General features: G+C 44.8%; 1 protein-coding gene across 8 annotated transcripts in view; it reads left to right on the top strand.

Annotated features, from left to right (window-relative positions):
• Positions 1 to 24,827, top strand: part of KANSL3 (KAT8 regulatory NSL complex subunit 3) — a 535,939-nt gene extending 511,112 nt beyond the window's left edge. For 5 of the 8 annotated variants that reach the window (XM_086943340.1, XM_086943341.1, XM_086943339.1 and 2 more), the window contains 2 exons: positions 12,113 to 12,284; positions 23,992 to 24,827. In XM_086943340.1, coding sequence (XP_086799466.1) covers positions 12,113 to 12,284; positions 23,992 to 24,512 — 693 coding nt within the window. In that variant the 3' untranslated portion in view covers positions 24,513 to 24,827. The remainder of the gene's footprint in view (positions 1 to 12,112; positions 12,285 to 23,991) is intronic. The other 3 variants (XM_086943345.1, XM_086943344.1, XM_086943343.1) reach the window with 2 other exon arrangements.
• Positions 24,828 to 25,854: the final 1,027 nt, after the last annotated feature.

The following is a 25,854-nucleotide window of genomic DNA, read 5'->3' as shown; positions in this document are numbered from 1 at the left end:
TTTCAAGTTGTCATTCAAACCAACTCCACACTTAAAAGAATATTTTTTTAAGCAGTCAATGCAATCCTATGGAAGGAAATGGAGTTATCGATTAATAGGTAAGTACTTTGGGTTTGGAGTTGGTATTCTGGGGTTAGCACCAGGGTTCCCCCGGGGTCAAGGATGCACCCTTCAAACACCCTCAGCGGCACTAGGGCGGCCGAATGCAGAGTGCTGAGTCCCAATGTTATCCAATGGGGGATAGGGGGCCTTTTTGGTTGGTGGCTGCTCACGAGCAGCCCACAAGGTTGTGGGAGCAAATCTCCTGGTGTTAGGCTCAGGGCAAAGGGAGATCTGGTTTAGCACACAAGGTGCACCCGCAGCGGCGGCTGGGTGCAGTGTGCTGTTTTGGTGCCGGTTGACCTGTTGATTTCAATGGGGATTCTCTGGTTGCAACAAACAATGCACGCTCGGAACGAATATCTTCTGGTGGAGACCACCTGTTGGAGAGATAATTTGGGATGCCTGAAGATGCTGGGACACTGTCGGTTGGGCCACCCAAGGCCGTGTGATGTCTGGTGTAGGGGTGTCTTGGCACCTAGTCCCAGGATGTGCATTATTCCAGACCCCGAGAGCAGCAGGCTCTCAACCCAGGGGTCCAGAAACATGTCTGGTGGTGGCTGCTTGCAAGCAGCCACTCTGCCAGAACACTTAGGTCGTTTTTCAGGCAACAATTCTAAGATGCCTTCTGAGTGCATTTTTTATTAAACCCCACACTGGCATCAGTGGGTTTAATGTGCTGAGAAGTTTTATACCAAACTTCCCAGTTTTCAGTAAAGCCATCATGGTGCTGTGGAGTTCGTAATGACAAACTCCCAGCACCATATACTCTTAATGACAGTACTGCACTTACTATGAATTGGTTTAGATACTGTAGGGGTACAGGGCTCATGCACCTGTACACTCACCACTGGTGTAGGGGTACAGCTACAGGGGTGGCTTACCTATGACAGGACAATGGCTTTTAGGCTTTGCACACAGGCATGTGTGCCATGTTCACTCTTTACTTTGTTCTGCACCAAAACACGCAGCCTGCAAGGGCAGTGTGTGTGTGTGTGTGTGTGTGTGTAAAGGTGCAGGGCCTCTAAGGGTGGCACACTAAGTGATGCAGCCCTTAGAGGTTTTTCCTGGTCAAAGTGCCCTTGGTACCTGTGGTACTAGTTACAAGCGACTTACATGTGGCCAAAGAGTGGCAATTAGGTTTTGTATTAATGCAGTTTAGGGAAAGAACATAGCCTTTGGTACCTGGTTGGCAGGAACCCAGGGCACACTCAGTCAAAGTACATCAACAGTTTGACTGAAAGTGGGGGCAACCATGCAAAAAGAGAGCACTTTATTACAGTTATGACTCAAGCTACTTGAGGGCTGCTCCTTGAATTCCGATCTGGTGGGGTCTGTTGATCAGTGTGTTGTGGGATACAGTTTTAAAAGCTGCAGAGAGGTCAAGGAGGATAAGGGGCACGGTTTCTCTCTGGTCTAGCAGCATTCAGATGTCATCTGTGGCTGCGACTAGAGCTGTCTTTGTGGTATGGTTTGCTATGACGCCAGATTGGTAGCAGGCCAGGACGTTGTGGTTTTGGTCTGGTGAGCCGGTTGTTGATTGCCTTCTCAATGACCTTTGCTGGGAAGTGTGAGCAACGAAATGGGACAGTAGCAGAGGGTTTCTTCAGCAAAGGCGTCACATTGGTGTGTTTCCAATTCTGAGGGAAGTGGGATGTGGTGATCAAGGAGTTGAGAGCCTTAGTGTGTTCTTTGATGATGAGTTGATAGCTGAGGTTAAAATCATGGTGGCAGCAGGGCTCTGCTGGGGCCCCATAGTGGAGGGATCTCATTATGGTTGCCATTTCCATCTCGGTGAGGGGGTCCCATGAGGTGAGCTGATGTGGGTGGGCGTCCATCTGTGTTAGGAAGTTGATGCGGTCTGCGGCGGGGGTTGGGGTGTGAAGCTTTCGTAGATGGTGATGATTTTGTTGTGGAAAAAGTCTGCAAGAGTGTAGTTGGGATCTTGCGAGGGTGTGATGTTGCTTAAGGGGTGGTGAATCCTTGACTATGTTGAAAAGTTCCTTGCAGTTGTTGGAGCGGTCATTGGTACAGGTGGCTAGGTGTTTTTCAGGAGGTGGTGATAGAGGTTGAGGGCAGTTTGAAGTGTGTCCGATCCTCGAGGGTTTTACTGGCGGGCCATCTTCTTTCCGTCCATCTGCAGTTGCATTTATGAGTTTTAAGTTCTTTCATGAACCAGTTGAGGTGTTGTGTTCGTTTCGTGGGGTTGCTCTGTATTCCTCAGGGCGTCTCCATCAGCGCTAGCTGTGATCCAGTTTGTGAAGTTGTCCACTTCTTGTTCTGTGTCCTCAGTGGTGGTGGGTAGGCGGGAGTAGAGGGCGTTTGTCCAACGTTTCTCTGTTACCTTAGGCCAGCTGCATCGTGTTTCGCTGGTGGTGGGGGTGTTGGGGTGTTCCGAGGTGACGACGTGGATGCAGTGGCGGTCTGTCCAGGTGAACTCTTCTGTGTGGGTTTAATTTATTTTGTTGCTGGCTGAGAAGATAGGGTTGAGTGTGTGTCTTGCGATGTTTGTGGGGTTGGTGACCAGTTACTTGAGTTTGAGGTTGGCCATACTTTCAAGGAGGTCAGCCGTGTTGGTACAAGTTGAGGTCTCCTAAGAAGATGTACAGATGGGAATCGATGGCGATCGGAATGATGATGTTGTGTATGGCATTGCAGAAGGGTGGGTGGGATCGCAGAGGTCTGTGGGCAAGGGTGCCTTAGATTGTGGTTTTGGTGTCTGCTTGGAGTTGGAAGTTGAGGTGCTCATGAAGGGGATGGTGTCGCCTGTGTTGATAATGCATTTGAGTGTCTCTATAGATTATGATGATGCCGTCGCAGTTTCCCTTTGTGCGATTTCTGTGCGCAGTCTTGAATCAGGGCGGGGTATCTGTGGCAAAGACTAGTACTGGTGCCTGGTTCAGCCAGGTCTCTGTGATGAAGACGGCGTCTGGATGGGTGGTGATGGTGTCTCAGGTTTCTGTGGCGTGTTTTCCAAGTGAGCGTTTGTTGATCATCAGGCAGTTGACCTCTCCGGATGCTTTTGCTCCGGCCTTGCTGCTGAGTGTGAGTGACGTGGTGTGGCTGATGGACGTGGCATCAGTTGTTTCCCTTGTGGTGCTGGTGAAGCAGCAGTTCTGGCAGGAGAAAGGGCTTCGATGGCCTTAGGCGCGGCCTGGGCTCAGCTGTTGTTCTGGCGTCCATAGCTCGAAGTTCATCCAAAGTGAAGCGAAGGCAGTGTGGGGGTTGGAGTCCTGGCACAACCAAAGGTCCATGCGTGCACACACATGCCTTCAGTGCGCGTCCGCTGCATGGGTGCACCGTGGTCTTTATGCCGGAAGGTGGGAGGGAGTGCTAGAAGGGTAGGTGGCGTTTTCTCTGCAGAGTAAGACAACAGAGGCAGCGGGGTGCGAAGCAGGAAGCGACGCACGGGGAGCAGCTGTCCTGCAGTTACAGAATGGGAGCTCGAAGCAGTAAAATGGGCCAGGGGACAGGTCAAGGGGTCCCCAGCAGGCATGAAGAGGGAGAAGCCAGACTGTGAGGGCAGATGCAGCTGGACAAGTCTACCAGTTGCAAGGGGGTGCAGCTGGACAGTCAAATACTCAAATACAGTCATGTATAAGCTGGACAACTTGAAAATAGTCAATAAGCAGATTAAAAAAAGTAAAAAAAAAAAAAGAGTATGAGGCATAATATTAAATAGTTTGCGCATGTAAAGCATACACTGCCTTAATTGATAAAGCCTTTGTGTTAGCAGCATTGGATATGGAATTCTCATTCAGCACAGTGTTCTGCAATTAACTATGGTCCGTAATGGAAAGGATAGGTTTTGGGCCATATTTTCTAGGCTGAGTTCTGTTGTCATACACAGAAGCCACAGCAAGGGTTAGAAATGATTTATTGATTTTGGGAAGCTGGAATCTTGATAGGGGCTCCTTACAAAGCTTCCCATTTGTCGTTCTTGCTGTTTAAACTGGCATATGTATATTTTAGAGACCTCTAAACATCGGGCCCAGTTCTTTTTGTGGTAAAATCTAAGCTGTCCTTGTTTAGTAAAATTCAGAGAATAGAGGAACTCAACTTTAGGTATAAAATGCTAAGCAAAGAGTTTTCGGTATCTGGGCATACAGTTCACAAATGATAGACCGACATAGTAAAGACTTTTTATGGGGAAAAGTTTGATGGACTCTGGCATTCTGTCAAGTTTTGGAAAACACTGACTCTATCAATCACAAGGTAGTCTTAGTAGCCAAAACTTTGCAGGTTGCACAACTCCAAGTGCCCTGTTCTGTTTACACTACTGAAAGACTTGGATGCTCTTTTGAGTTCCCTGGTTTGGGTGGGAAAACCTAGCCAGGTTAGACTAATTCCGCTGAAATTCTGGTAGATGGCAGGTGGGTTTGGACTCCCAGATCGGTGTCTGTACTGTGCAGCAACGCAGCTATAACATGCCCCTGACCTCGGTCAGGACATTGTCCGGCCCCTCTAGGGCGAGTACTACCGCTCTGACATTCCCTGTGCAATATTTGAGCACGCCAGCAACTACATCAAATTGATACGCGCCTGTCTTAACAATTTTAGGCTGTCACCATCCCCTCACCGATCCCCCGCTCTGTCCTGATGAAGACCCTGCTTGACCACCGAATGGGGCACACATAGGGTTGAAACATTGTCGATTACTCAAGGCCCAGAATAACCAAGACTCCACGCATAACAAAAGGACACTATCAGTGGAAATAGTCATGGGCGTTAATGCATCATCTGGCCTATCCCTCACCTGTATATAAAACCTCAATCACCTTGTATATATTGTACACCTGTTGAGCACTGGGCACCTATGTCACACAATCACTTTTTTATGTAAATATTGTATTCATGTTGACAGCCGCTGATTACTGTGATTAATGAATGATTTAATTCTGATAAATAGAAACAGTACAAAGCATCTACATTTCTGCTTCAAATTCTTCACTGAAAAATTGTTCTACTTCACAGGCGCTTGTGAAAAGGTTGCTACCCAATTCAAACTAGTGCATTCAGTGCACCACTAAGTAACCTACCTTATACCCGACAGAACCGCTTCTTGTTTATTTACTCATACCCAGGTTCTGAGGGACATAGGGTTACCCCATTATTGTTTAACCGAAATTCTGGTAGATGGCAGGTGGGTTTGGACTCCCAGATTGGTTTCTGTACTGTGCAGCAACGCAGCTATAACATGCATTGAACTGGTTTGTCGAGAGCCCTAACTGCAAGGAAAATCTTTTAAAGGGGACTTGCCCACTAGGAACATTTTTGGAGTATTTATGATGGGAGGCAATATGCTGAAAAATTACCCACACGTAGTTTGACAAGTGGGATTTGTGCAGAAAAAATATGTAAAGATGACCACTATTCACCTGTGGTAAGCCATTATGTTATGTAAGACCTTTGGTGAATATAATGAAAGTTTTTGATAACTAATTGCGAAGCTGGAGAATGTGACATCTGTGACATCGAGTATGGGTTATGATAACGGCTTATATTCAGGTCTTCCTGCTTTCCTGACTCATAGGCTTCAAATGATATGGAATACAGCAGCCAGGTTGATTCGGCAGGTCCCCTTCAGGCATCACATATCATCTCATTTGAAACAGTTCAATTGGCTTCCGGTTGCCACGAGTGTTCAGTTCAAAGCCCTGACGTTGGCATTTAGAGCCATTAGGGGCAAATGTCCACAATACCTTAGAATTAGGCTTAATCAGTACAATCAGGAGAGAGCCTTGAGCTAATCAGCTGCGACTTTTGCACTTCCGGAGGTTTGCGAAGGTTCGTTGAGGTGGTAGGTCTTTCTCGGTTCTTAGGGTAAGGCTTTGGAACTCCTTGCCTATCCATCTGCGCATGGCTGGACTGAACACTGTTTCAGGAAAGATTTAAAAACCTGGCTCCTTAATCAAGTGTAGATATGAGTGGCCCGTTCTGTTCTTTAGTCTCTGCTTTTGAGCGCTGGGACGCCTCTGTTGATGTAGCTGCACGCTTTACAAATTACTTTGATTGATTGAGGTGTAACAACGGCTCCTGCAGCAGAAACAATGGCCTGGGTGTGAGGAGGTGTCTTCCCCTGCAGTAAGACCAGCGGGGGAGGGCACAGAAACTTCATTAACTTGTAACTGGCCTGCCCTTTCACAAGTAAGGTGAGACTTGGCAAATGCAAAAATGTCTTCCTCCTAGTCAAGCTGGTTGCAAACCCAGTGGGAGGAAAGCTACCCCCAGAACCAGTTTTAAGTGACCACGTGGAGGGGGCTACTCATTCCCCTGGACACACCTCTGATTGGGCACACAACCTCGCCACAAGCAAGAAAAAATTTCCCGATAATGGATTTTTGGAGCAGGGTTCCCTATGGGATTGCTTGCAGTGAGGCAAACTAATTGCAAAAAAAAGTGGGTAGTTTTGCCCCTGGAACCTTTGACTCCTTTGGTTAGGGAAGAGACCGTAATCACCGCCACCCACTAGCTGGTGCCGACCATAAATGTGGCCCCCCAAGGTACCCTCATCTGAACACTTTCTGGACCTCCAGGCGATTAGAAGAGCATTGAACCTGTGGTCTGTGACCTGCTCACTTATATACCTAGGACAAAGTGGACTCCAAGGGTCAGTTGACTGATCTATTTTTTGTGGGGTTACAAGGACACTAGACGCTGCAAGAGGCCTTTTTCCTGAAGTGACCAATTGACCAGTACCAACTGGATTCGGACTGAAACTTGCTGGTTGTCTCTCCTTGAGTGAGTCATGGCCCCTGATTGCGGTCTCTGAGGTCCTAGGAGATCCAGTGGAGCTGCTCTAGAAAAGTTGGTATTTGGAAAAGTTTCTGACTTCTAGGACCTGTGGATGGTCCAGCGAGATCTTGCAACAAAGATGTCCGATTTTGATGCAACTTCGTCGTATTCAGCTTCAGGCTTGCCCCACCGGAGGATTTATAGCTCAGTAAAAAAGACTTACTCAAAAGTTAACGTCTTTGACCAGGATGAATCCCCTTTGGGCTCCATCGAGGTTGGTCTGAAATCTCACAACAGTCCCAGTCAACTTCTTCCACTGACGATCAATGACACTTAACTTAAAACTTTAAAAGTTCATATCTCCAGTTCCCCATATTGGATTTATGTCGTTTTTGTGCCATTTATGTCATTGGGTTCATTAATATTGACTCTACTTTTCTAATTCGGTTTGGTATTTCTAGCTATTGTTTGATGTATTGACTTTATTACTGTTTTAGTACTTTACACATTCGCATAAGTTAAGCCTGTCTGCTTTGAGCTATAGTTACCAACAGGTTGAACTTAGGTTAATTGAGTGACTTTTGCAGTTCAATCTTACGAGATGGTGTTATTATTCCTTGAGATGGAGAACTACCACCCAAATATTCACTTTTTTACATTGATACACCTGGTCAAAATACTCTTCTCATTGGCCACACATCTGGCAGTTGCTTGAAACACATGACAAGATATGCTGAGCAGCTTAATGCATACTAATGTATGCTCTTCTACTCTCTTGGTAGTGCCAACGAGAATTCTTACTTTTTACTTTGGAGGACTGCCCTAAATTCCACATGTGCGCTTCATGGATGGGATAGATTTCTTTTTGTGGGACACATTCCAAGATGAGGATGTTCTTCTACAGCTTCTTCACTCTCCTCTTATTACTCTGATCTACATGCAAAATTCCAAATAGTCATGAGCTGTCAGATAATCCAAGTACTTTTCAGACAGCCCAAGATCAATGTATTTTTGATCTTGAACCTTGTTGTATTTTCCTCTGTTAGCCAAAACTATAGATCTTTAGTATTAATCCTCATGACTACATTGATATCGTCCAGGCATTTAAAATATATTTCACTAGGCACCTGCAAAGTTGTTTGTGTTAATATTTTACTTCTATTTTTTGTTTTATTTTTGACAAAATCTCAGGGCTTCAAAATTCTTAAATCGGGGGTACATCTCAAATTATTTTTTCCTTCTGCATTAAGCTTTTTAAAAAAATTATTTTACCCTTATCCACTATTAGTTACCTTTTCCAGTCTTACTATTCCATTTAATTTAAAGATGAGTGTCTCTGGTTTCACTTAACTTATTATTTTTTAATTTTAACCATCATTGCTTTACCTTAACCTTAATTTTTTTACCATGACTGTTTACCATGCACTTCACCCATCCTCTTACAAAATTACTTACCCCTTGTCAGTTATCTCTTTTAATCCCATTTTATTTTATTTAATGTATCCTGAGAAGTTTGTATCCTGAGGTTGTGAGAAGTTAGCCTGGCAAATGATGTCCACTAGTTCTAGTGGGCAACTTGTACCAGTCTAATCGATTGATGGTGGTTGTAAAGTCAACCTTATAGAAAGCTATCCTAGTGGTAGCATGAACCAGCAGTCTTCAGGCTAAGACTTCAGTAGGCGAGTTAAGCAAGTTGTTTTACTATATCTAATCCCTTGAATACCAAATGAAAGGACACCACACAAGGTATTTATCAAATATTTATGTATTTATTCTAAACACAACCCCTTTGCACTCTTTATGAGGTCAGAGGTCAAAATACAATACAAGTCACACAGTTTATATGCAATAAGTTGCACAGTATACGTTCTGCCCTAGGGTCCTCACAAACCATTTACTAAGAAAGGGTATTAGTACCACGTGAGAGTTAGAAAGCAGGCCTTGGGCCTGTGGAATCACTGGGGCTACACTAAACAACCAAAGGTTAGGAAGTAGGAGGCCCACGGGAGACGCGTGCAGTGTCTAAACACAGACGCGGGTTACCATTGACTTTTTATCGGAAACTAAAAAGTTACAATTATACAATTTAAGGATCCTTCCGGATCGACTAGGATGGAACCCTTTTCAACTAGGAAACTTCAAGAGTCAAGACCCACGGGAGCACCAGAGTACTCGTGTAACCTCACCCAGGGAAGCCAGGTGCATAGGTGTCTTTTCGTGTCGGGTTTCGTTGTCGTTTTCTATGGAGAGCTGCAAAGAAGTGCTGCAGGCGACCAGAGGAAAAGTGTCCGGGTGGATCGGTGATGTGAAGAACCTGAAAGCAGAGGGGACAGAGTCTGGGTCACTAGCCAGTGACCAGGAAGGAACCAGGCGATGTTGGATGCTTGAATGTGAAGAAGGTGAGTTTGTATCTTCAGCCACGAGGTCCAGGAGGCTTCGACGATGACCAGGCGCTGGATTCGAGCTGTCCCACGATGGATCTAGATGACTGCGGTGTCGCTATCCGGATTGGACCCAACAAGCCTTGGCAACCACAACCCACGCAGGATGTCGAGATTGGCTCTGTTGCAGACCAGCAAGGTCTGTGGCGCTTCTCCTTTTCAGGGAAGCTGGAGCAGCCAGGAAAGCAAAGTAAATTCAAGATGGCGTCTTCAGGGGGCTCACTAGCCAACGGGCAAGGAACCAGGAAGACGCGTCGAGCTCAACTACAAAGGCGGGGCCCACAGGACACTCGCGGAGTGTGGGGGCCTGGGCTTCGGTGCAAATGGTGCTCGGAGCTGGGGCTTCTCGTACCCCAATGCACAACTTACTGAGGCTTCAGGAAAGGAGTGCAGGTAGCAAAAATGCAGGATGTCCAAGATGTCCGGTCCCACGTCTCTCGTGTCCGCCATGGGTCTCAGCTTTGCTGTGGATGTGGATCAGGGTCAGAGAAGTCTGGAAGTCCAGTTCTTGAGTCGCAGAGTCTTCGGGTTCCGACGGGAGCCTTGAAACTGCAAACCGGCGAAGTTGCTGTTGGTGCCTGTTTGCACAGGGTGGTCACTCCTTGACCACAAGGGAGATGTCTTCCGTCTTCCAGTCAGAAGGGAATGTCGAAGGTCCAAGACATGTCTTTCAAAGCTTTGTCCAGGATAATCTAAAATCCCAGGGACATAGCTCCTATACTTATACTAAGGATGGGGGCTGGATTACCTGACTAGGTCTCTCCTATGGGTGGACCTGAGAAGGGGGTGGTTACACCCCTTTCCCTTTGTCCAGTTTCGCACCAGAGCAGGGCTGGAGTGCCCCAGCAACTGGTTTGAACCGGGCTATGCATTGAGCACCTTGTGTGCCCCAGGCAGTGTCTAGATGCATTCAATGAATGCAGCCCTCCCTGCACCAATACACAAAACTCCTGTGTGGGAGATGCTGGCACCTCCCTAGACAGGAAACCTATTGTCCAGGCCGCCCTTGCTGGAGTGTCTGTGGCAGCAGCATCCATTTTGTGATGCTGAGGCTCTGTTTAACTTTAACCGGGTAAAGCAGTAACTTACATGTCTTTTCCCTCCAGAAGAGTGGAATGCTACCCCAGCCGCCAGAATTGAGGCGGGGGGGGGGGGGGTAGTATTCCAAAGTGTTTGACACCTTACACAACATGTTTTGATAAAGCCAAACCAAAGTTAGCATTAACCGCGAGGATTATAATGCACTTAAGAGTATATGGTATGCTATATCATAGAACAGCTATAAGGAGATGGTTACGAAAGCTGCAGAGTGGCTCAGCTCATGCTAGGGCACCCTCTCACATAAAACCAAACACTCTGCCTCCAGGATTGTCGAGGTCTGCCATTGGAGTGGGTTATAGGTGTATATGTGTCTATATATATAAAGGCAGATATAGGGATACTATATCTAAGTAAGGGGTGATTAGACCACCTTACCCAAGGCTGTGTGAACAGACCTGTGGTGTCAGTTTGGAAGGCAAACCAGGGGTGGCACAGTACATGCTGTAGGCCTAGGGTGCACCTATGCCCTGGGTACCTATGGTACTCTATACAGGGGCTCACAAGGGTGACCCAGTAACCAATCTGGTATGTACCTAAAGTACATGGTATCAATTTAGAGAGAGAACAGCTGGGATGTGGTCTGATTAGCAGACCCACAGCCACACTAAAGTTGAAAAACCAGAGAATCACAGCAACATGTGGGGGTGACCAAAGGAAGCAGACCCTACTCTCCTACAGAGGTAATCAAACAAAGAAAACTACAAGTATGTATCAAACAATTAACTAGTTGTTGAAGATGTTTGGATGTAACGTTAAAGACAGATTATTCATTCTATGTAGTCCATCTTTGGAGGTATGTAGTTGGAAGTATGCAGATTCTATTTAGCTGCAAATGACATATAAAAGAACTTGGCCTATGTAATTCAGTGACTTTAAACTGTTGACCTAGAAGATTGCCGCCTTTACAGGGGTCCTGTGTGCCATTTAAATGAGTGATTTGAAGTCATTCTTGACTGTGGAACCCCATACAGTTCCCAAAATGATGAGGTTATTGTTGACTCACTCTTTGTTTCAGAATTTCACATGAACTAGAAACCTTTCTGCAATTACCACTTCAGACATAGGGAGGATCTTCCATTGTAATCCGGGTATGAGAATCATTCTGTTTTCCTTGGAACAGAATAAATCTATAAAAATAAATGTCCTGTGAAAGTGAAAAAGTGGTGGTCAGAACCAATGCAGTTAAGCCACCTGTACTACACTCCACACTTTTGGCAAGCATTATATGTTCACCATTCCAGAGCTGCGACTCAGTTTCATACGTCAATACTGATGTTTTTTTTTCGGTGTGATCATTTACGTTTAATGGCTCCCATGAGATTTTCTTTTCTTTTTGTTATTTCCACACATCCAGAGAAAAGTGATTACTGCATATTAGTAAATAATGATCATAGTAACTCTTGTTACCCTAGTCTTGTGTTGCCCTTGCCATTCCATGCTGCTCTCTAGTCAGTTACATCATTTGTATGGGCATGATTACAAGGAAATATCTTGATGTCAAGCAGAACTTGAATATCAGGCACAGGCGGTAAATGGTTTGGGGTGAGAGAAGACACCTGAGAAAGACTGTGCATTCATACAGGGTTTCTAGCCTTGCTTTAATCGCTTTGCGCTATTTACCAACCCAGTCTCTCTGCAGGCAAGGGACTTACCCAATTAGAGAACAGGAGCAGTAGGGTATCGTTATTAGAGTCCCTTCAATGAGTAACCTGTACCTTTCTCTCTAACAATTGCAGGTTCCAGATTCTATCCATCGGACTCTTGGGATACCCACAATTAACACATCATCTTCTAGCAAGTTACCCTTGCAACCCTCCATGGTTGAGGCAAGTAGAGCAGCCTTGGTTGGTGAGAGTCCCTCTTTTGAGAAAACATCCAGCCGGACAACTGCTTCCACAGCATCTGTAGGTGAGGCACTAGCCATACCTTTGTACTAACGGACATTTTAAGGCTCAGTTACTTCACAGTTAAATCGGTGAACATAATGGTGATGTGACCTAGAAAGGAGCTTTTGACTAGGGGTTATTATTGAAAGTGGTAGTATTGACATCTAATTACGGAATTGCAAAAGTGATCCTGTTTGGTAGGTGTAGAGCATGTACTGTAGATGTGTGTTGCTTTAGGTACAGGTGCTGAAACTGTATCAGGAACTTTAAAATTCAAAATCAGGAAGTAAGATTCTGTAGCTGCTGAAGTCTGTGTCTGTATATGTACTCAGAGGAAGGGGTCCCAGCAAGAGTAACTAGTATTATACACAATAACAAAAAATAATCATAGAGACAGTTAATCCGTCCACATTGTTTTAATCACAATGGGGGTGTATACTGGATATACTGGACACTTGAACAATAAATAAGCGGTTGTACGGTGCCCCAGGAAGGGAGGGGGGTGTGTGATCATGTGAGGATAATGTGATAGGAGGGAATTAGTGACAATACAATCCATTAGTTGAAACCATTTGGTTTGCGAGTTGCATACTATGTACAAAACAAAGGGCCATAAGTTGAAATTATAAGTCAAAACATATCATACTTCACATAGTACAATCAATGAAACATTAGGGCGTGAAGTTGATAATCAAAAGCAGGCGGTTGTCGACGTTTCGACCCTCGAAAAAAAGCAGGTATTAATGCTGTCCTTGCAGTGGGGTCTTCATCAGGACAAGGCACGGGGCGGGCAACCTATTTAATATATGGAAAAAAGGGGGGGATTATATTTTAAATTTAAACTACAGGGATATACCTCACTCTATTCATAAAGGACCAAAGCAAGCGCACTGATCCAGTGACGGATCCAAAATGGCAAGAAAAACGCGTGGTGTGTCTCATGCGTTAGATACACAAATAAAGAAATTTGTGAATCATCATATAGATGTAACTGAGCAAATAAGGAAAAGACAGGGAGCGATTGGAGCTGTTAACTGGCCCTGTGCGGTGGTGTCTAAAACAAGAGAGACTCAACGTACCATGATATATTAAAGGTTATCCGGCTTTACCTTAGTAGCATAACGTCATGGAATGGGTTGTTAGAGGGGAGCGCTGCGTCTGAAACAGAACACGGAGATTCGATCAAACTGCGGCTCATAGGTACAGTTTGTGAGCTATTCAGAAGTCGGTAAACCACTGGTGGGTCAAAAGCTCGTTAGACTACACTGATATAAGGAGGAGGGTTACTTACCCATAAAGAGAGTTTGACAAACAATCGCCCGTCTCAGATCGGGGAGATAGGAGGTCCACCGGACACACGATAGTGATAGATCTGCCGGGCGAAATTTAGGGAACCATTAGTAACGCCCGTAGGAGGCAGAACACCTGAATTAGTATAGCCGGGGACATGGGAGGTATAAGCTTACCCGACGCCGAGTCAATCTGGCAATGAATCCTGCTCGTGTTCGCAATGGCGAGCTGAGGTTCCGGATTCATGTATTGCCATAGAAACCCGGTCACGTGGTGCGCGGCACCCGCGTAGAGATGGAATAAAGACCCAACGCTCGCACCAAAAAGCAATACTGTTCAATAGTGTGCCTGGATGGAATCGCGATCGGGTGCTTCCACACGGGAAGAGATACTGAGGAATTGGTCTCATATGAAATCAAGTGCAATTAAATTATGCCATAATGTGTGCGGGCATGGGTACAGCGGTACCGGAAATACATTAGTTAGAATGGGTGACAAAATCCGTATAAATGAAGTCTGGGTCTGGTGTATTGAAACTGAAGGGGCTAGTCCTTAAGTCGTTCAACCTGCCCTTGAACTACAGAAACTGGAAGCTGGATCCTGTAATACTGAAACAGCAGGATCCAGGCTATCAGACATTCTGGGTCTTCTAAGTATATGAAAGAAGGCACTTGAATAAGTTAACCTGCAGTTAGTGAATGACAGGAGCCAGGCCTTGATGTAAATAAACTGTAGAAATTTTCACCCGCAGGAGCTGAACTCTGATTTATTGAATCGGTAGGAGCCATGCCCTGGATGTAGAAGCAGAGTGCTGGTTATTATAACTACAGGACTTCGACGTGGTGTTTTGAAAGCGCAGGAACTCGGCCAGTATTGAATCTGTAGGGCCTTAACTCTAAAATATTGAATCTTCGCGGAAGGGGCATTAAATATTGATGTTGCTGGACTATGTTTAGATATTAGGTCCTGGATATAAAAAAAAAGATGTGCTGGGCCTAGTATAGCAAACCTATAGACACAGACTCTTAATATTGAAGCTGAAGGGACTGAACCCTGAGATATAGACACTGCAAGACTGATGTGACTGAAGGGTTTATGCCATGCAATACAAATAGCATATGCCAGTTGCTGAGGTGCTAGACCCGCAAAAGTTGGGCCTTCTATATTAAAAATGTGGGAAGCAAGTCAATGTTGAAACCGCTGAAGTCAGGCCCTTAAATATTGTATAAGTGCTTTTCATAGTAAACAAGGTAGACAAACTGCTTTTGTCATAACATGGCATACCTAACAGGCATATAGCTTGTCACCATAACCAACACAGGCCTACTGTTTTGAGGATACGCATTTTCACAAGGCACATATTTATAAAATTAGAACACTTTAAAAATTACAGTTGGCCAAGTTAAATAATCTCTCTCCTAAGAAGACTTAACGAATTTTCACAGATCAAATATACTATATGCTTGGTTTGTCACAGGGGTTAACCCACACCAAAACCTGTGACTACTTAATCTGTGACATTCCATGCAACAAAATGCTTATCTGTAGGCTATATAATATAGGGTAACAATCCACCCTTAAATCCAAATTTACTTTATTGATTTGCCACCATAACCAACTCAGTTATTCTGTATTAAGTATAAGCTGAGCCAAAAGCCACAAAGTGCCTCACAAGCACTGTTTTTAGTGGAAGTTCACAAATAAATCACAATCAAATCCTATTCTCAGGGGAACCAACTTGTGGTTGAAGCTTACGCCCATCTTGCAGTAGTACTATGTAAGCTCTTTCTGCTGATATCATAAGGTCAAGTGACAGCTGTGCTAACAAGCCAGACCTAAAACTTCATGTAGATTAGTGTAGCCCTGGGAATCCCTTACTGTTCTTAAACACACAACTGCATCCTGAATTAGAGTCCTCTGTATGGGCTGCTGTACAAAACAAAAAAGACCCATGCTGCAAAGCTGGGTATACTTGAATAGGTGTGTGTGAATACCAGGGCACAGTGTAGAGCCCAGGGTGAACAAGTAGAGTTGGAGCCTGGGATAATGGCCAAACCTTCCAAGAGAATGGGCAAGAGGACTGGGAAACCAGCTTCTAAGCAGATAAGATCAGGTCCCCTCTCCTCAAGGAGAAGACCTGCAGCCCTTAAACAGCAGAGCTCTTGGGCCTGGGCCCAGAGAGACCCTCTAGGGTAGATCTGTGCCAGGGGCAAAGGACCTGTCCCACTGTTGACAGCCTGAGACATAAAGCTGCTGTTAGGGAAAAGGGGGATGCCATTGGCTCCCAAAGGACCTATTGGGAGGAGGGACTCATTTACACTAAGCCCAGAGACCGCAAACCGCCCTTCCACTCTGGAAATGGTATGCAGGGCCTATATTGACACCACTCCTGCGCACTGATGCCAGTTCCTTTCTTTCCGTGCTACCAGACATAGGTTCAGAGCTTCTCTTGTCCCTGAGACCCTTTCTTAATTTATCCAGTGTGTGAGGGATGTTAACACCTATGATGACAAGTTTTTATCCCTGAAATGAAAATTGCAAGTATCTGCTCTCCAGGCTGGTCTTCATCATGCTCCAATTCCCCCACTAAGCACAAAAACACAAGAAGTCGAAAGGGAGTTCTGCTTCTTAGTGTCAATCCCACTCCCTTGACAAAGTATATGGGCTGTGCCAATCACCCCACACTTGAAGTCAATTGACTCCAGGACCGAATCTGTAGCTGGTTCTGGCACAACTCAAGTGTCTGTGGCCCTCAGCCACGCTGCGCCAGATCGAAGAGTTCAGCATAGCCATGCTCTGGCCCTTCAAATCGGTACAGACTCCAACTGGCTCGCCTTTGGTCCCCATGAAGCCGAGATTCCTTCCACCTGGACTACTGCCGGAACGTTCGCCCTTGGTGCCAGCTGGACCCTCTGATCCACTTCTGCCCTCTGCTCCAATTCCGAAGCTGCACCCGGCACCCATACCTACACCAGGCTCGGGTACATCGACGCCATTGCAAACCTCGCCACCTGAAGAGGTGACCCCGATTATCCTATCCGATGCCATTTCGGACTTGTCTGACTTAGACCAACGTTGCACATGAATCTGACCCAGGAGCTCATTTTTGCACTCGCTTTAACACAAGGCAGTGAACATTCTTTGCATTCCCTTTTTGGGAATGACTCTGCTAACAAATGTGACCACAGTGATGAGTTCGCTCAGCCATGTGCAGAGGGAAATTGATATGAGGATTTGCAGGAGACTTGGTGATCTGGATACCTCCCCAAAGTCAGCCATTTCCTCCACTCGTGGACCAGCCACAGAAGAATCTGCTTACTATGCTATTCCTGGTCCTCCAGCTCTCCACTATTGAGGCAAAAACAAACTTATTGACTGAGGTCCTGCACCTGGGCCAGACGGCCTCTGAGCTCCTCCTCCGTTTCAGTGAGGCGCTGACTGGTACCCTAGCTTGGGCCTAGCCTTGCACTGACCCAACAGTTAACAGTGAAATTGCCCAGCGACCTTGCCTTTTTGTCTCAGCACCCTTCTCTAGAGAACCTCTTGGTGCAGGCCTCCACCAGTTGGCCAACCCCATCACTTTCCTTACCACTCACCCGACAGGGAATCAAAGGACGGGGAAACATTTGGGATGCTCCACTTCTCGTCAGCTGGTTTGGCCCTGCCTTCCGTCAAAGCCTCCGGTTTGTTAAGCCGTTAACATGCCCTCTGGGACTTGGTGGCACAAGTCCTCCCTGGTGTGCCTGAAGTATTAGTCCTGTCCTTTTGTAGGTGATTCAAGATGGTTGTGATGTGACCAAGTTCACAATTTATTGTGGCTTCAATACTACTGACTCCGTAGAGCAAGCTATAGGCACCAGCATTGTCATTCATTGCCTTGCATGGCTACATTCTCAGGCCAAGTCCAGTTCTCGCTGATGGATATGTCATTTGATCGGACTCGCCTGTTTGGAGACAAGGCTTACTCTGTCCTTGAGTGTTTTAAGGAGAGTAGGGCTCAGCTTGCTCTCTAAGCCTCTCTGCTTAGCCTGGTCAATGGCACCAATTCCACTGTTCCTTTCTCGGCCTTGTCCGATGCGTCTTTTACCACCAGCCTGACTCACCCCAGCAGTTCCCTAGGGTCAGGCCTAGGTGCCCACCGCCCATGCAGCCAAGGTCAGTGTGTGGCTCAGTCCAACCCTCAAACCCCACTCTCGCAGTCTCAACTGCCAAATCTCTAGTGTACCCTTAAAGGATCACTGTAAGGGTACATCAAAGAAGTACAGAATCCACTGATTCTGTCCTGTTTGACAAGCGTTCACATCAGTCTAAGGGTTCTGCAGATTGTCTGCAAAGATTATGCCTTACGCTTTATTTCGTCCTTGCCCCACCTTCCACCCAGCGACTCACAGGGACTAGTTCTCCTTTTTGCGGCACAAAGTGCAAGCCATATTGGCCAAAGGACCTGTCAAGAAGGTGCCAGCACCAGAAAAAGCGGTACAAAAGGGGGTGGTGATGGACGAAGCATCTGAACCAATCAAACACTCACACCCAGTCAACAGATCTGGGTTTAATCCAATAGCAAGAGCATGGTTGCTATTGCTTCTACTTCTGGTGCCCAAGAACGATGGAGGTCTTCAGCCTCTTGTAGATCTTCAACCTCCCGATGTCTTCCTCTGAAAGGATAAATTCAGAGTGCTCACCCTAGCCCAGGTCTTGTCTGCTCTCAACCCCGGAGACTGAATAGTGGCATTGTACTTGCAGGACGCCTTTTTTTATATTCAGGTCCTGTCGGCCCATCTGCATTAGCTGCGGACAAAGGGGGGAAAAGAGCATTTTCAGTTTGCTGCATTTCCCTTTGGTCTCACCAGCTTCCCTCGGGCATTTGCGTTAGTGATGGCGATGGAGGCAGGTCACTTTCGGAGGACAAGGGTGCCAGTCTTCCCCTACTTTGATGGCCCAGGCTGTTATCAGCCACCTCCAGACTATAGCTAAACTCCTGTCATCTTTGGGATTCATTATCAACGTACCTGAAGTCCTGACCGATTCCTTCTCATATGCTCCCCTTTATCAGAGCCATTCTGGACACAGTTAGGTTTCGTGCCTTTTCCCCAGGAAAGAGAGACAAGGACGTTCAGGCTATGATCCTGATCTTTCAGCCTCAGTCCTGGATTTCAATGAGGTTAACTCTGAGGCTTCTGGGACTGATGGCATCCTGCTAATCAACCATGCCAGGAGTCATGTGCAGGCTCTGAAGTCCCAGTGAGCCCATCATCAAGGGGGCCTCTCTGACCACTTTCAGATTTTGAAAGAGACTGTAAAAGATTGGCATTGGTAGCTTTCTAGATCGCGATTGGATCAGCTGTGGAACCCTCTCCCTTTCCAACCCTTGAGCTGACAGTGGTGAACAGTGCATCATTTCTCGGCTGGGATGGCCACCTGGGAGATGTGGAGATCAGAGGCATCTGCTCTCCGGAGGAGTACTGTCTCAATGTCAACCTTCTTTTTTGTATATAATTCAGAAAAGTTACATACTCCTGTTCAAGACTCTTCTGACGATTACTCCACAGCCTGTTCTGGGTCCAGAGGTGAAGTTAAAAAAGATCAAGCTTAGCAGAGCCTGGCTTGTAGTCAGACAGAGCATCTGTAATCACATTAGTGGTTTGGTATTGGGAGCAGTCTGTTGCTCTAACAGCTTTCTTGCATTTTCTGAAAACAAGCAAACTTTTAGGTGAGATGAATAACACAACCACAATGCACCGACTAGACAAACAAGGTGTCACCAGATCCAGGACTCTTTCTCTGAAAGCCCATACAAACTGAAATTGATTACAGGCGAGAGACCTGTCCATAAAAGCAATTCTTGTCACAGAACTTCAAACCTCCTAAATGGCCTCTCTCAGGAGTTAGTAGAAAAGTTTGCAAAGACTATGTACTACAAGGCTTATTATCACAGATTGCAACTTACTTTAAATAGACCTGTTTGCAACTTCTCAAAATGCCAACACTTTGCTTCCAGAGTATGAAAACTAGGATTGCTGGCAGTGTCCCTTTGATAGACTAGCCCAAGAAATGTTTGTACGCTTTTCTGCCAGTTTCACGGACTCAGTCATAATGAAATTGACCTATACTCATTGCCCCTGAGTGGGAGACAATGGTGCATTCTAGTGTTACGTAACCTGACTTTAAGATGTCACAAGAAGCTTCAAAGTCAACAAATTTGGTAAACCGAATGCAAGGCCTCAACATTGTTGGATCTGGCAGCATGGCTCCTCAAGTCATGCAAAACAGGCACCTAAATTTACCATAAGAGTGTCTGAACATCCTGAAGGAGTCGAAATGACCATCTGCAACCAACTGTGAGAACATTGTACACCTTTAAGTGGAAAAGATTCTATCTATAGTGTATTAATCATACACATGGTCCTGTGTCCTGCTGAGATGTGATTATTCTATACTTGTTTTACTTGGTCCAGTCAAATGTACAATTTGCCACGTACATTAAGTGGCTGTTACAACATACAGATAGGGTTCTCCTCAAAGATCTTTATGATTCCTGTAATAAAATAATTTTTGGAAGGATTAAACAAACCTTATTGTTGGGGTTAAACTGCCCCCAATTTCGATTTGCAGTTGAGTATTCCTTCCATGGGGAAATCGACCATAGTTTAGTTTTCACTTCCCAGCTCACATGGCAGTCTAGCGTGCATGATGAGACCTAGGTTATTTGAAAGGTTCAGCGGCCCAAAATGTGAATCTAAGATGTGGAGGGTGTGCCAAGTGTCCCTTCCCAGGACAAAGGACTAATGGGTGACAGAATACTGATCTGTAGTACAGAGCAGGCCTTTTTCTGTTATTAAAAAATGAAATAGTTACAGGCCTCACTTGGATATATTTCTACTACCACGATATCCCTGGCTCTTGGTTGTGTGTACACAGCAAACATGATTACTGGTAGTGTGAATTATGTTGAATACTTGCAAACCCAAGAGATTAGGTTAGAAAAAGAAAAGACTTATCATATCAATCTTCTAGAACTGAGAGCTGTTCATCTGGTCCTGAAATCGTTTCTTCCATCAATAACCACAAATTCCCATCTTGTTCAGACCGACAATGCAACAACAATGCATTACCTGAACAAGCAAGGAGGAACTCACTCTTAACCCCTGCCTCTTGAAGCTCAAGCCAAATGAAAATGGCCAGAAACCTAAATATAACAGACCTTCATCTTCCAGGGGTTCACAATATACAGGCAGAATCACTCAGTTGGGTAGTTCAGGAAAATCACGAGTGGGTTCTCCACAAAATAAGTCTTACAAGACATTTTCCAAGACTGGGGATATCATCATATGGATGTGTTTGCAGATGCAAGCAACAAAAAATGCTGAGACCCTATTCCTTTCGTACCCATAGTAATCTTCAATCTCTACAGGGTCAAGACTGGTATGATAACAACAACAGCCTAGTCCGTGGTGGTTCACAAATCTTCTTCACCTCACAGAATGACTATACAGGAGATTGCCGGGCAGACAGGTTCTCCTGTACAAGTTCGGGGGGCAGATACTGCACCCCAACCTTTCATCACTGCACTTGAAAGCTTAGCTCCTGAATTCCTTCAATGTGGCCATTTAGGCCTACCACAAGACTGCTTGGACATTTTAAGAGAGGCTAAAAGAGCTTCCATAAGAAAATCATATGCCTTTCAGTGGAAGAAGTTTTACTTATGGTGGATTAAAAACAAACACAATCCAATCATGTGTCACGAAGAAGTGGTTATACCCTACATTCTTCATTTGGCAAGGTCTGGTTAACAATTTTCTTCTATTCAATTGCATTTTTTAGCTGTAACAGCGTATAAAAAATCTCCATAACTAACTTCTTTCTTTAAAATACCTCTTATTAAAGACTTATTAGAAGGGCTTAAAAAAGTATTCCCTTCACTTAAGTCACCATCTCCTCCTTGGGAACTTAACATTGTGCTCTCCAAATTAATGGATCTCCCATTTTATCCCATTCATAAAGCCTCTTTACAGCATCTGACATGGAAAGCAGCTTCCCTCATAGCCATCACTTTATGCGGAGTGTGTGCGAATCAGGCATTATGCTCTGTAGAACCATATACAGTTTTTCAAAGTAATAGCATTGTTATGAGTACTCATTCCAGTTTTATTCCTAAGGAGGTTTTAGACTTCCATAATAATCAAACCATCTCATTACCGACTTTCTTCCCTAATCCATCTACTCCAGCTGAAAGGTCTTTACACTCTGTTGAGGTTAAGAGTTCTGAAGCTCTACCTATATAAAACCAAGGACATAAGAAAATCAGATCGACTCTTTATTAATTATGGCCAAGTAAGAACAGGTTTTGCATCATTTAAATAAACTATCTCTAGGTATATAGTTTCCTGTATACTTCTTTCATACCAACTAGCTACAAAGTCCTTACCTAGTAGATTTAAAGCACATTCCAAAAGGGGGAAGGCTGCAACTGCAGCTCTTCTTAGAAATATTCCCATTTCAGAAAGCTGTAAAGCTGTTACATGGAGATCCTTACCTTTACTAGACATTGTTGTCTAGATTTAGACTCTAAAGCAGATGCTCAAGTAGGACAGGCTTCTTTCAGGAACCTTTTTAGGTGATTGTTGGAGCTGTTTTTATTTCATGTCCGCATCGATCTTGCTATTCTATTAAGTGCCTATGACTATTGATGAGGATCCCCTGGCAGCGGCTGCTCCTCCGCTATGGCGGAGGAGCGTCGACCCCTCCCCTTCCCTTCCTCCCTGCAGCTGAGAGCCAGCTGAGGGAGGAAAAAATAAAATGATAAAACCATTTTATTATCCTTTTATTTTTCTTTCCACACTTGAGCCAGCAAGCAAGCCAAGCCAAGTCTGGGTGGGGCGGGCCATGACTAGCGCAGGGGGATGAGTAGTGCACTCTGTAAGTGCACATGGCGGTTTGGTCAGGGGTCTAAGGCCGGCCAAACTGTCATGTGCACTTTGATCTCTCTCCAACCGAGCTGTGCTGCATAGCTGGATGAAGAAGACACACAGGATCCTAGGACCCGTGTGAGCGTAAAACCAAGCCAATTGCGGCACAGCTCTCTCATGCTGTATTAAAGAGGGCACTTTCTCACACAGTATGAGAGCAGCTCCTTGATTGGCGCCCAGGATCCTGGCAGTGTACGCAAGCCCCTGGAGAATCTGAGTCTGACTGAAACAGAAGAACCCAGAGATGGAGGCTTTTTTTTGTTTTGTTTTTTGTTATTTAAACCCACCTCCCCACCACCTATTAAGGAAAGCATCCACTGCTGTCCCCTGGAAGAGAAGGAAAAGCTGTTTACCTGTTATCCTAGTTCTCATCCTGGGGAATCCTCATCAAAGTCATAAGCAACCCTCCCACCTCCTCGGACGGATATTATTGCAGCTCTCAACAATTGTTTCATCCAGGATTCTTTATATCTGTAAAAATGACCTGACCTAACTCACCTGTGAGGCAAGATGAGATATGGGAGCACTGTGAGGTTCTTAAAGGCACAGGGCCAGTTTTCGCTACTATTTTTCTATAGTCATATTTTATAAATTTGTTATTGTATTCTTTTTAAATTGAAAATTCAATGTAATCTGACCATTTGTAGCTTTGCTTTAGGCTGCATATATATATGTAAAGTACTATGTACAAAGATTATCCTATTTTGTTTCTTGTTTTTTTTTTTTTGTTTGTTTTTCAAAGTATGACCCGTTATCCCCGCACATGGGTGGGACTATTCAGTGTTTATGACTTTGATGAGGATTCCCTTGGAAGAGAACTAAGATTACAGGAAAGCAACTTTTCCCTCTCATGCATTAGTGAATGGCGTCTTTTATTAATTCACAGGGCCTGTCCTTGTCAAAGAGGCCTAATACAAAAGGTTCCAATGGAAGTATTAAAAAAATCTAGCATGGCTGCTGGTGGAAAGTCTTAAGGGTCATTTACTCATTCACTGTTGTGTAAAAGTAGCAAACTACTGAACCAGTGACTAAGAAATATTGTTACAAGTAAAAATTGTGTTAAGGATTTCCAGGCCTGATATCAATGAACATGCTAATGGTGAGTCCAGAAAGCTATATTTTTACCTCAATAGTGGGGAGCTGGAGGTTCTTGGATATTTAAACTTCTGCTGTGGATAAATTTATGTTGGGGTGCCCTTTCGAAATCTGAGCAGAAAAGCCTGGGTAAAGTTAGCTGTATATAATCTGGGAGGGGTTCATTCTTCTGTATAAAGTCCTGAGAATTCTGTTTTTAATACTGGGTTTTGGCACACCAACAGTACAGCAAAAGGACTGGCACAGGTGTGTTCCTAGTTTATGTATGCCAACTTCATATGCCGTACTGGTCTCAAAGGTGTAACAAAGTGAGCCTAGTAATGATGAATCTGACAAAACCCTTTCCATACAAGCTCAAATTGTTTCTTTTCTCTGCAGTGACCACAACCAGCCCTCCAAAAACACTGTATGTCATGTCAGATGCCAAACTGTCGGCCCTAACAAGATCTGTGAGCCCAGGCGCCTCTTCAGCACCTCTGAAACCGGTGGCGATTCCAACTTCAATTAGTGTTTCTAGTGGACCTGTGACCTTCACCACAGCTACCTTGGGTGGTGCAGGGAATCAACCATGTACCATGGTACTGTCAAAGGTGGGCTCTATGCTGCAGGGGATACATAAGGCTGTGATCCTCACTCCCACCAAGAACAATGTAAACCAGAGCCTGCTGGGAGAGAAGGCAGGCATCCCAATCACAAGTCATTCCATGGACACTGTAGGTAGGGTGCCTTCTGTATTGGAAGATGGAAGCACAGTTTTTCAGAGCCGTGATACTTTCAACAGACATGGAATGTCCAACACAGCACCCACTACCACTATCATCACACTGACAGGCAGCACCATGGTCACCCCATCTATCATTACAACTGTGGGTCCCCTGCCTAGCCCAAAGCCACAGTGAAGAGTGGTTACAATTGATCAAGATTATTCTGAAACAAAAGACTGGCTGATTGAGGCTATGTGCTTTCTTTGTGCATTTGCCTAACCTTCATCCTACAATCTTGAATCTCGCCATAACCCAGCTTTTCTCAATCTGGTTCAAAATATACTATCATCTGATTTCCCCCTTCTGAGCCTCTCTTTTGCTCCTCCTCTAAACATCACCAACGTTTCCAGGTTCTGTTGACTTCCAATGTTTCATTTTCTTCTACTACTTGTTTTTGTATTGTTTAATAAATGTCTTGATTTATTAAATTTATTGAACTAACAGAGAAAACTTCTATTTTTCCATCCATGTTCTTCTGTACTGTTATGAGTATTGCCAGGTCAGCTGTTTCTGCTTCGTGTTGCAAATTCTGTTTTGTTGAGTTCTCTAGCAATTCATCCTCACCAGATCGATAACTTCAGAGCAATCCTAGGCTGCCAGTTTGGCTTGTGGGGAAAAATATTAAACTACAATGTTTTACTTTCATTCAAAAGTCGTTTTCTAAAATGAGAAGTCATGAAAAAATTTACGTAACTGGAGCACCCACAAGAAGGGTGACTAGCTCTTTAAAGATGTGTTTCTACTGAGACGAGTGTGGGTTTCTTAGGTTTGTGGGTTCTGTGGCTGCTTTTAAATTTCTTTCCCCCATCACTAGTTCTGGAGTTGATTTTACAAAACAAAATATATAGACACAAACACACGTACACAATCACTAACAAGGGCTTTCAGCCAGCCCTCTTCATCTAGTGGGCTGTTGTGATTCACCTTTTTCTTCCATTCACAACCAATAAAAAATACAGAACCATGTACCACAAATGGTAGTTGGTCAGCCCACTTCAGCCACTGGACAGCTTTACTGTGAGTGGTGGTATTCTGCTCTTTCAGTAGCACAATCACACACAAAATAGTTCCCTCTGTGAGAGGGAGTACTATGGCAGTGTGTGATTTTTGAGACAAATATATTTCTGCTTATAGCTCATTCTTTCAGAAAAGACATTGGCAAAGCCAAAAGGCTGTCAGCCAGCATCAGACCTGGTGTCTTTGCCAATGCCTGTGTTTGTGTGTTTTTGGCCAATGGGAAGTGTTTTCACTTCAGGTGAGTGAACAGTTTCATGTGGACCGTCTCCAATGTATTGGCATAGCTGCTACTGGCTTTTCAGACTTTTCTGTATGCTAATATGAATTTGTCTTGAAAAGTTTGTTATTGGTTTAGAGTACCTTTTTCTCCAGGAAATAATAATTTATAGCGCTGAGCAATGAATTGCCCCACCGAGGCTTGGGATCCTGAAGCACTTTTTACAAAATGTATGCAACATAC

The sequence above is a fragment of the Lissotriton vulgaris genome, chromosome 11 (assembly GCF_964263255.1).
Source record: "Lissotriton vulgaris chromosome 11, aLisVul1.2, whole genome shotgun sequence".
Taxonomy (NCBI): Eukaryota; Metazoa; Chordata; class Amphibia; order Caudata; family Salamandridae; genus Lissotriton; species Lissotriton vulgaris.
This window is presented reverse-complemented; position numbering and strand designations above follow the sequence as displayed.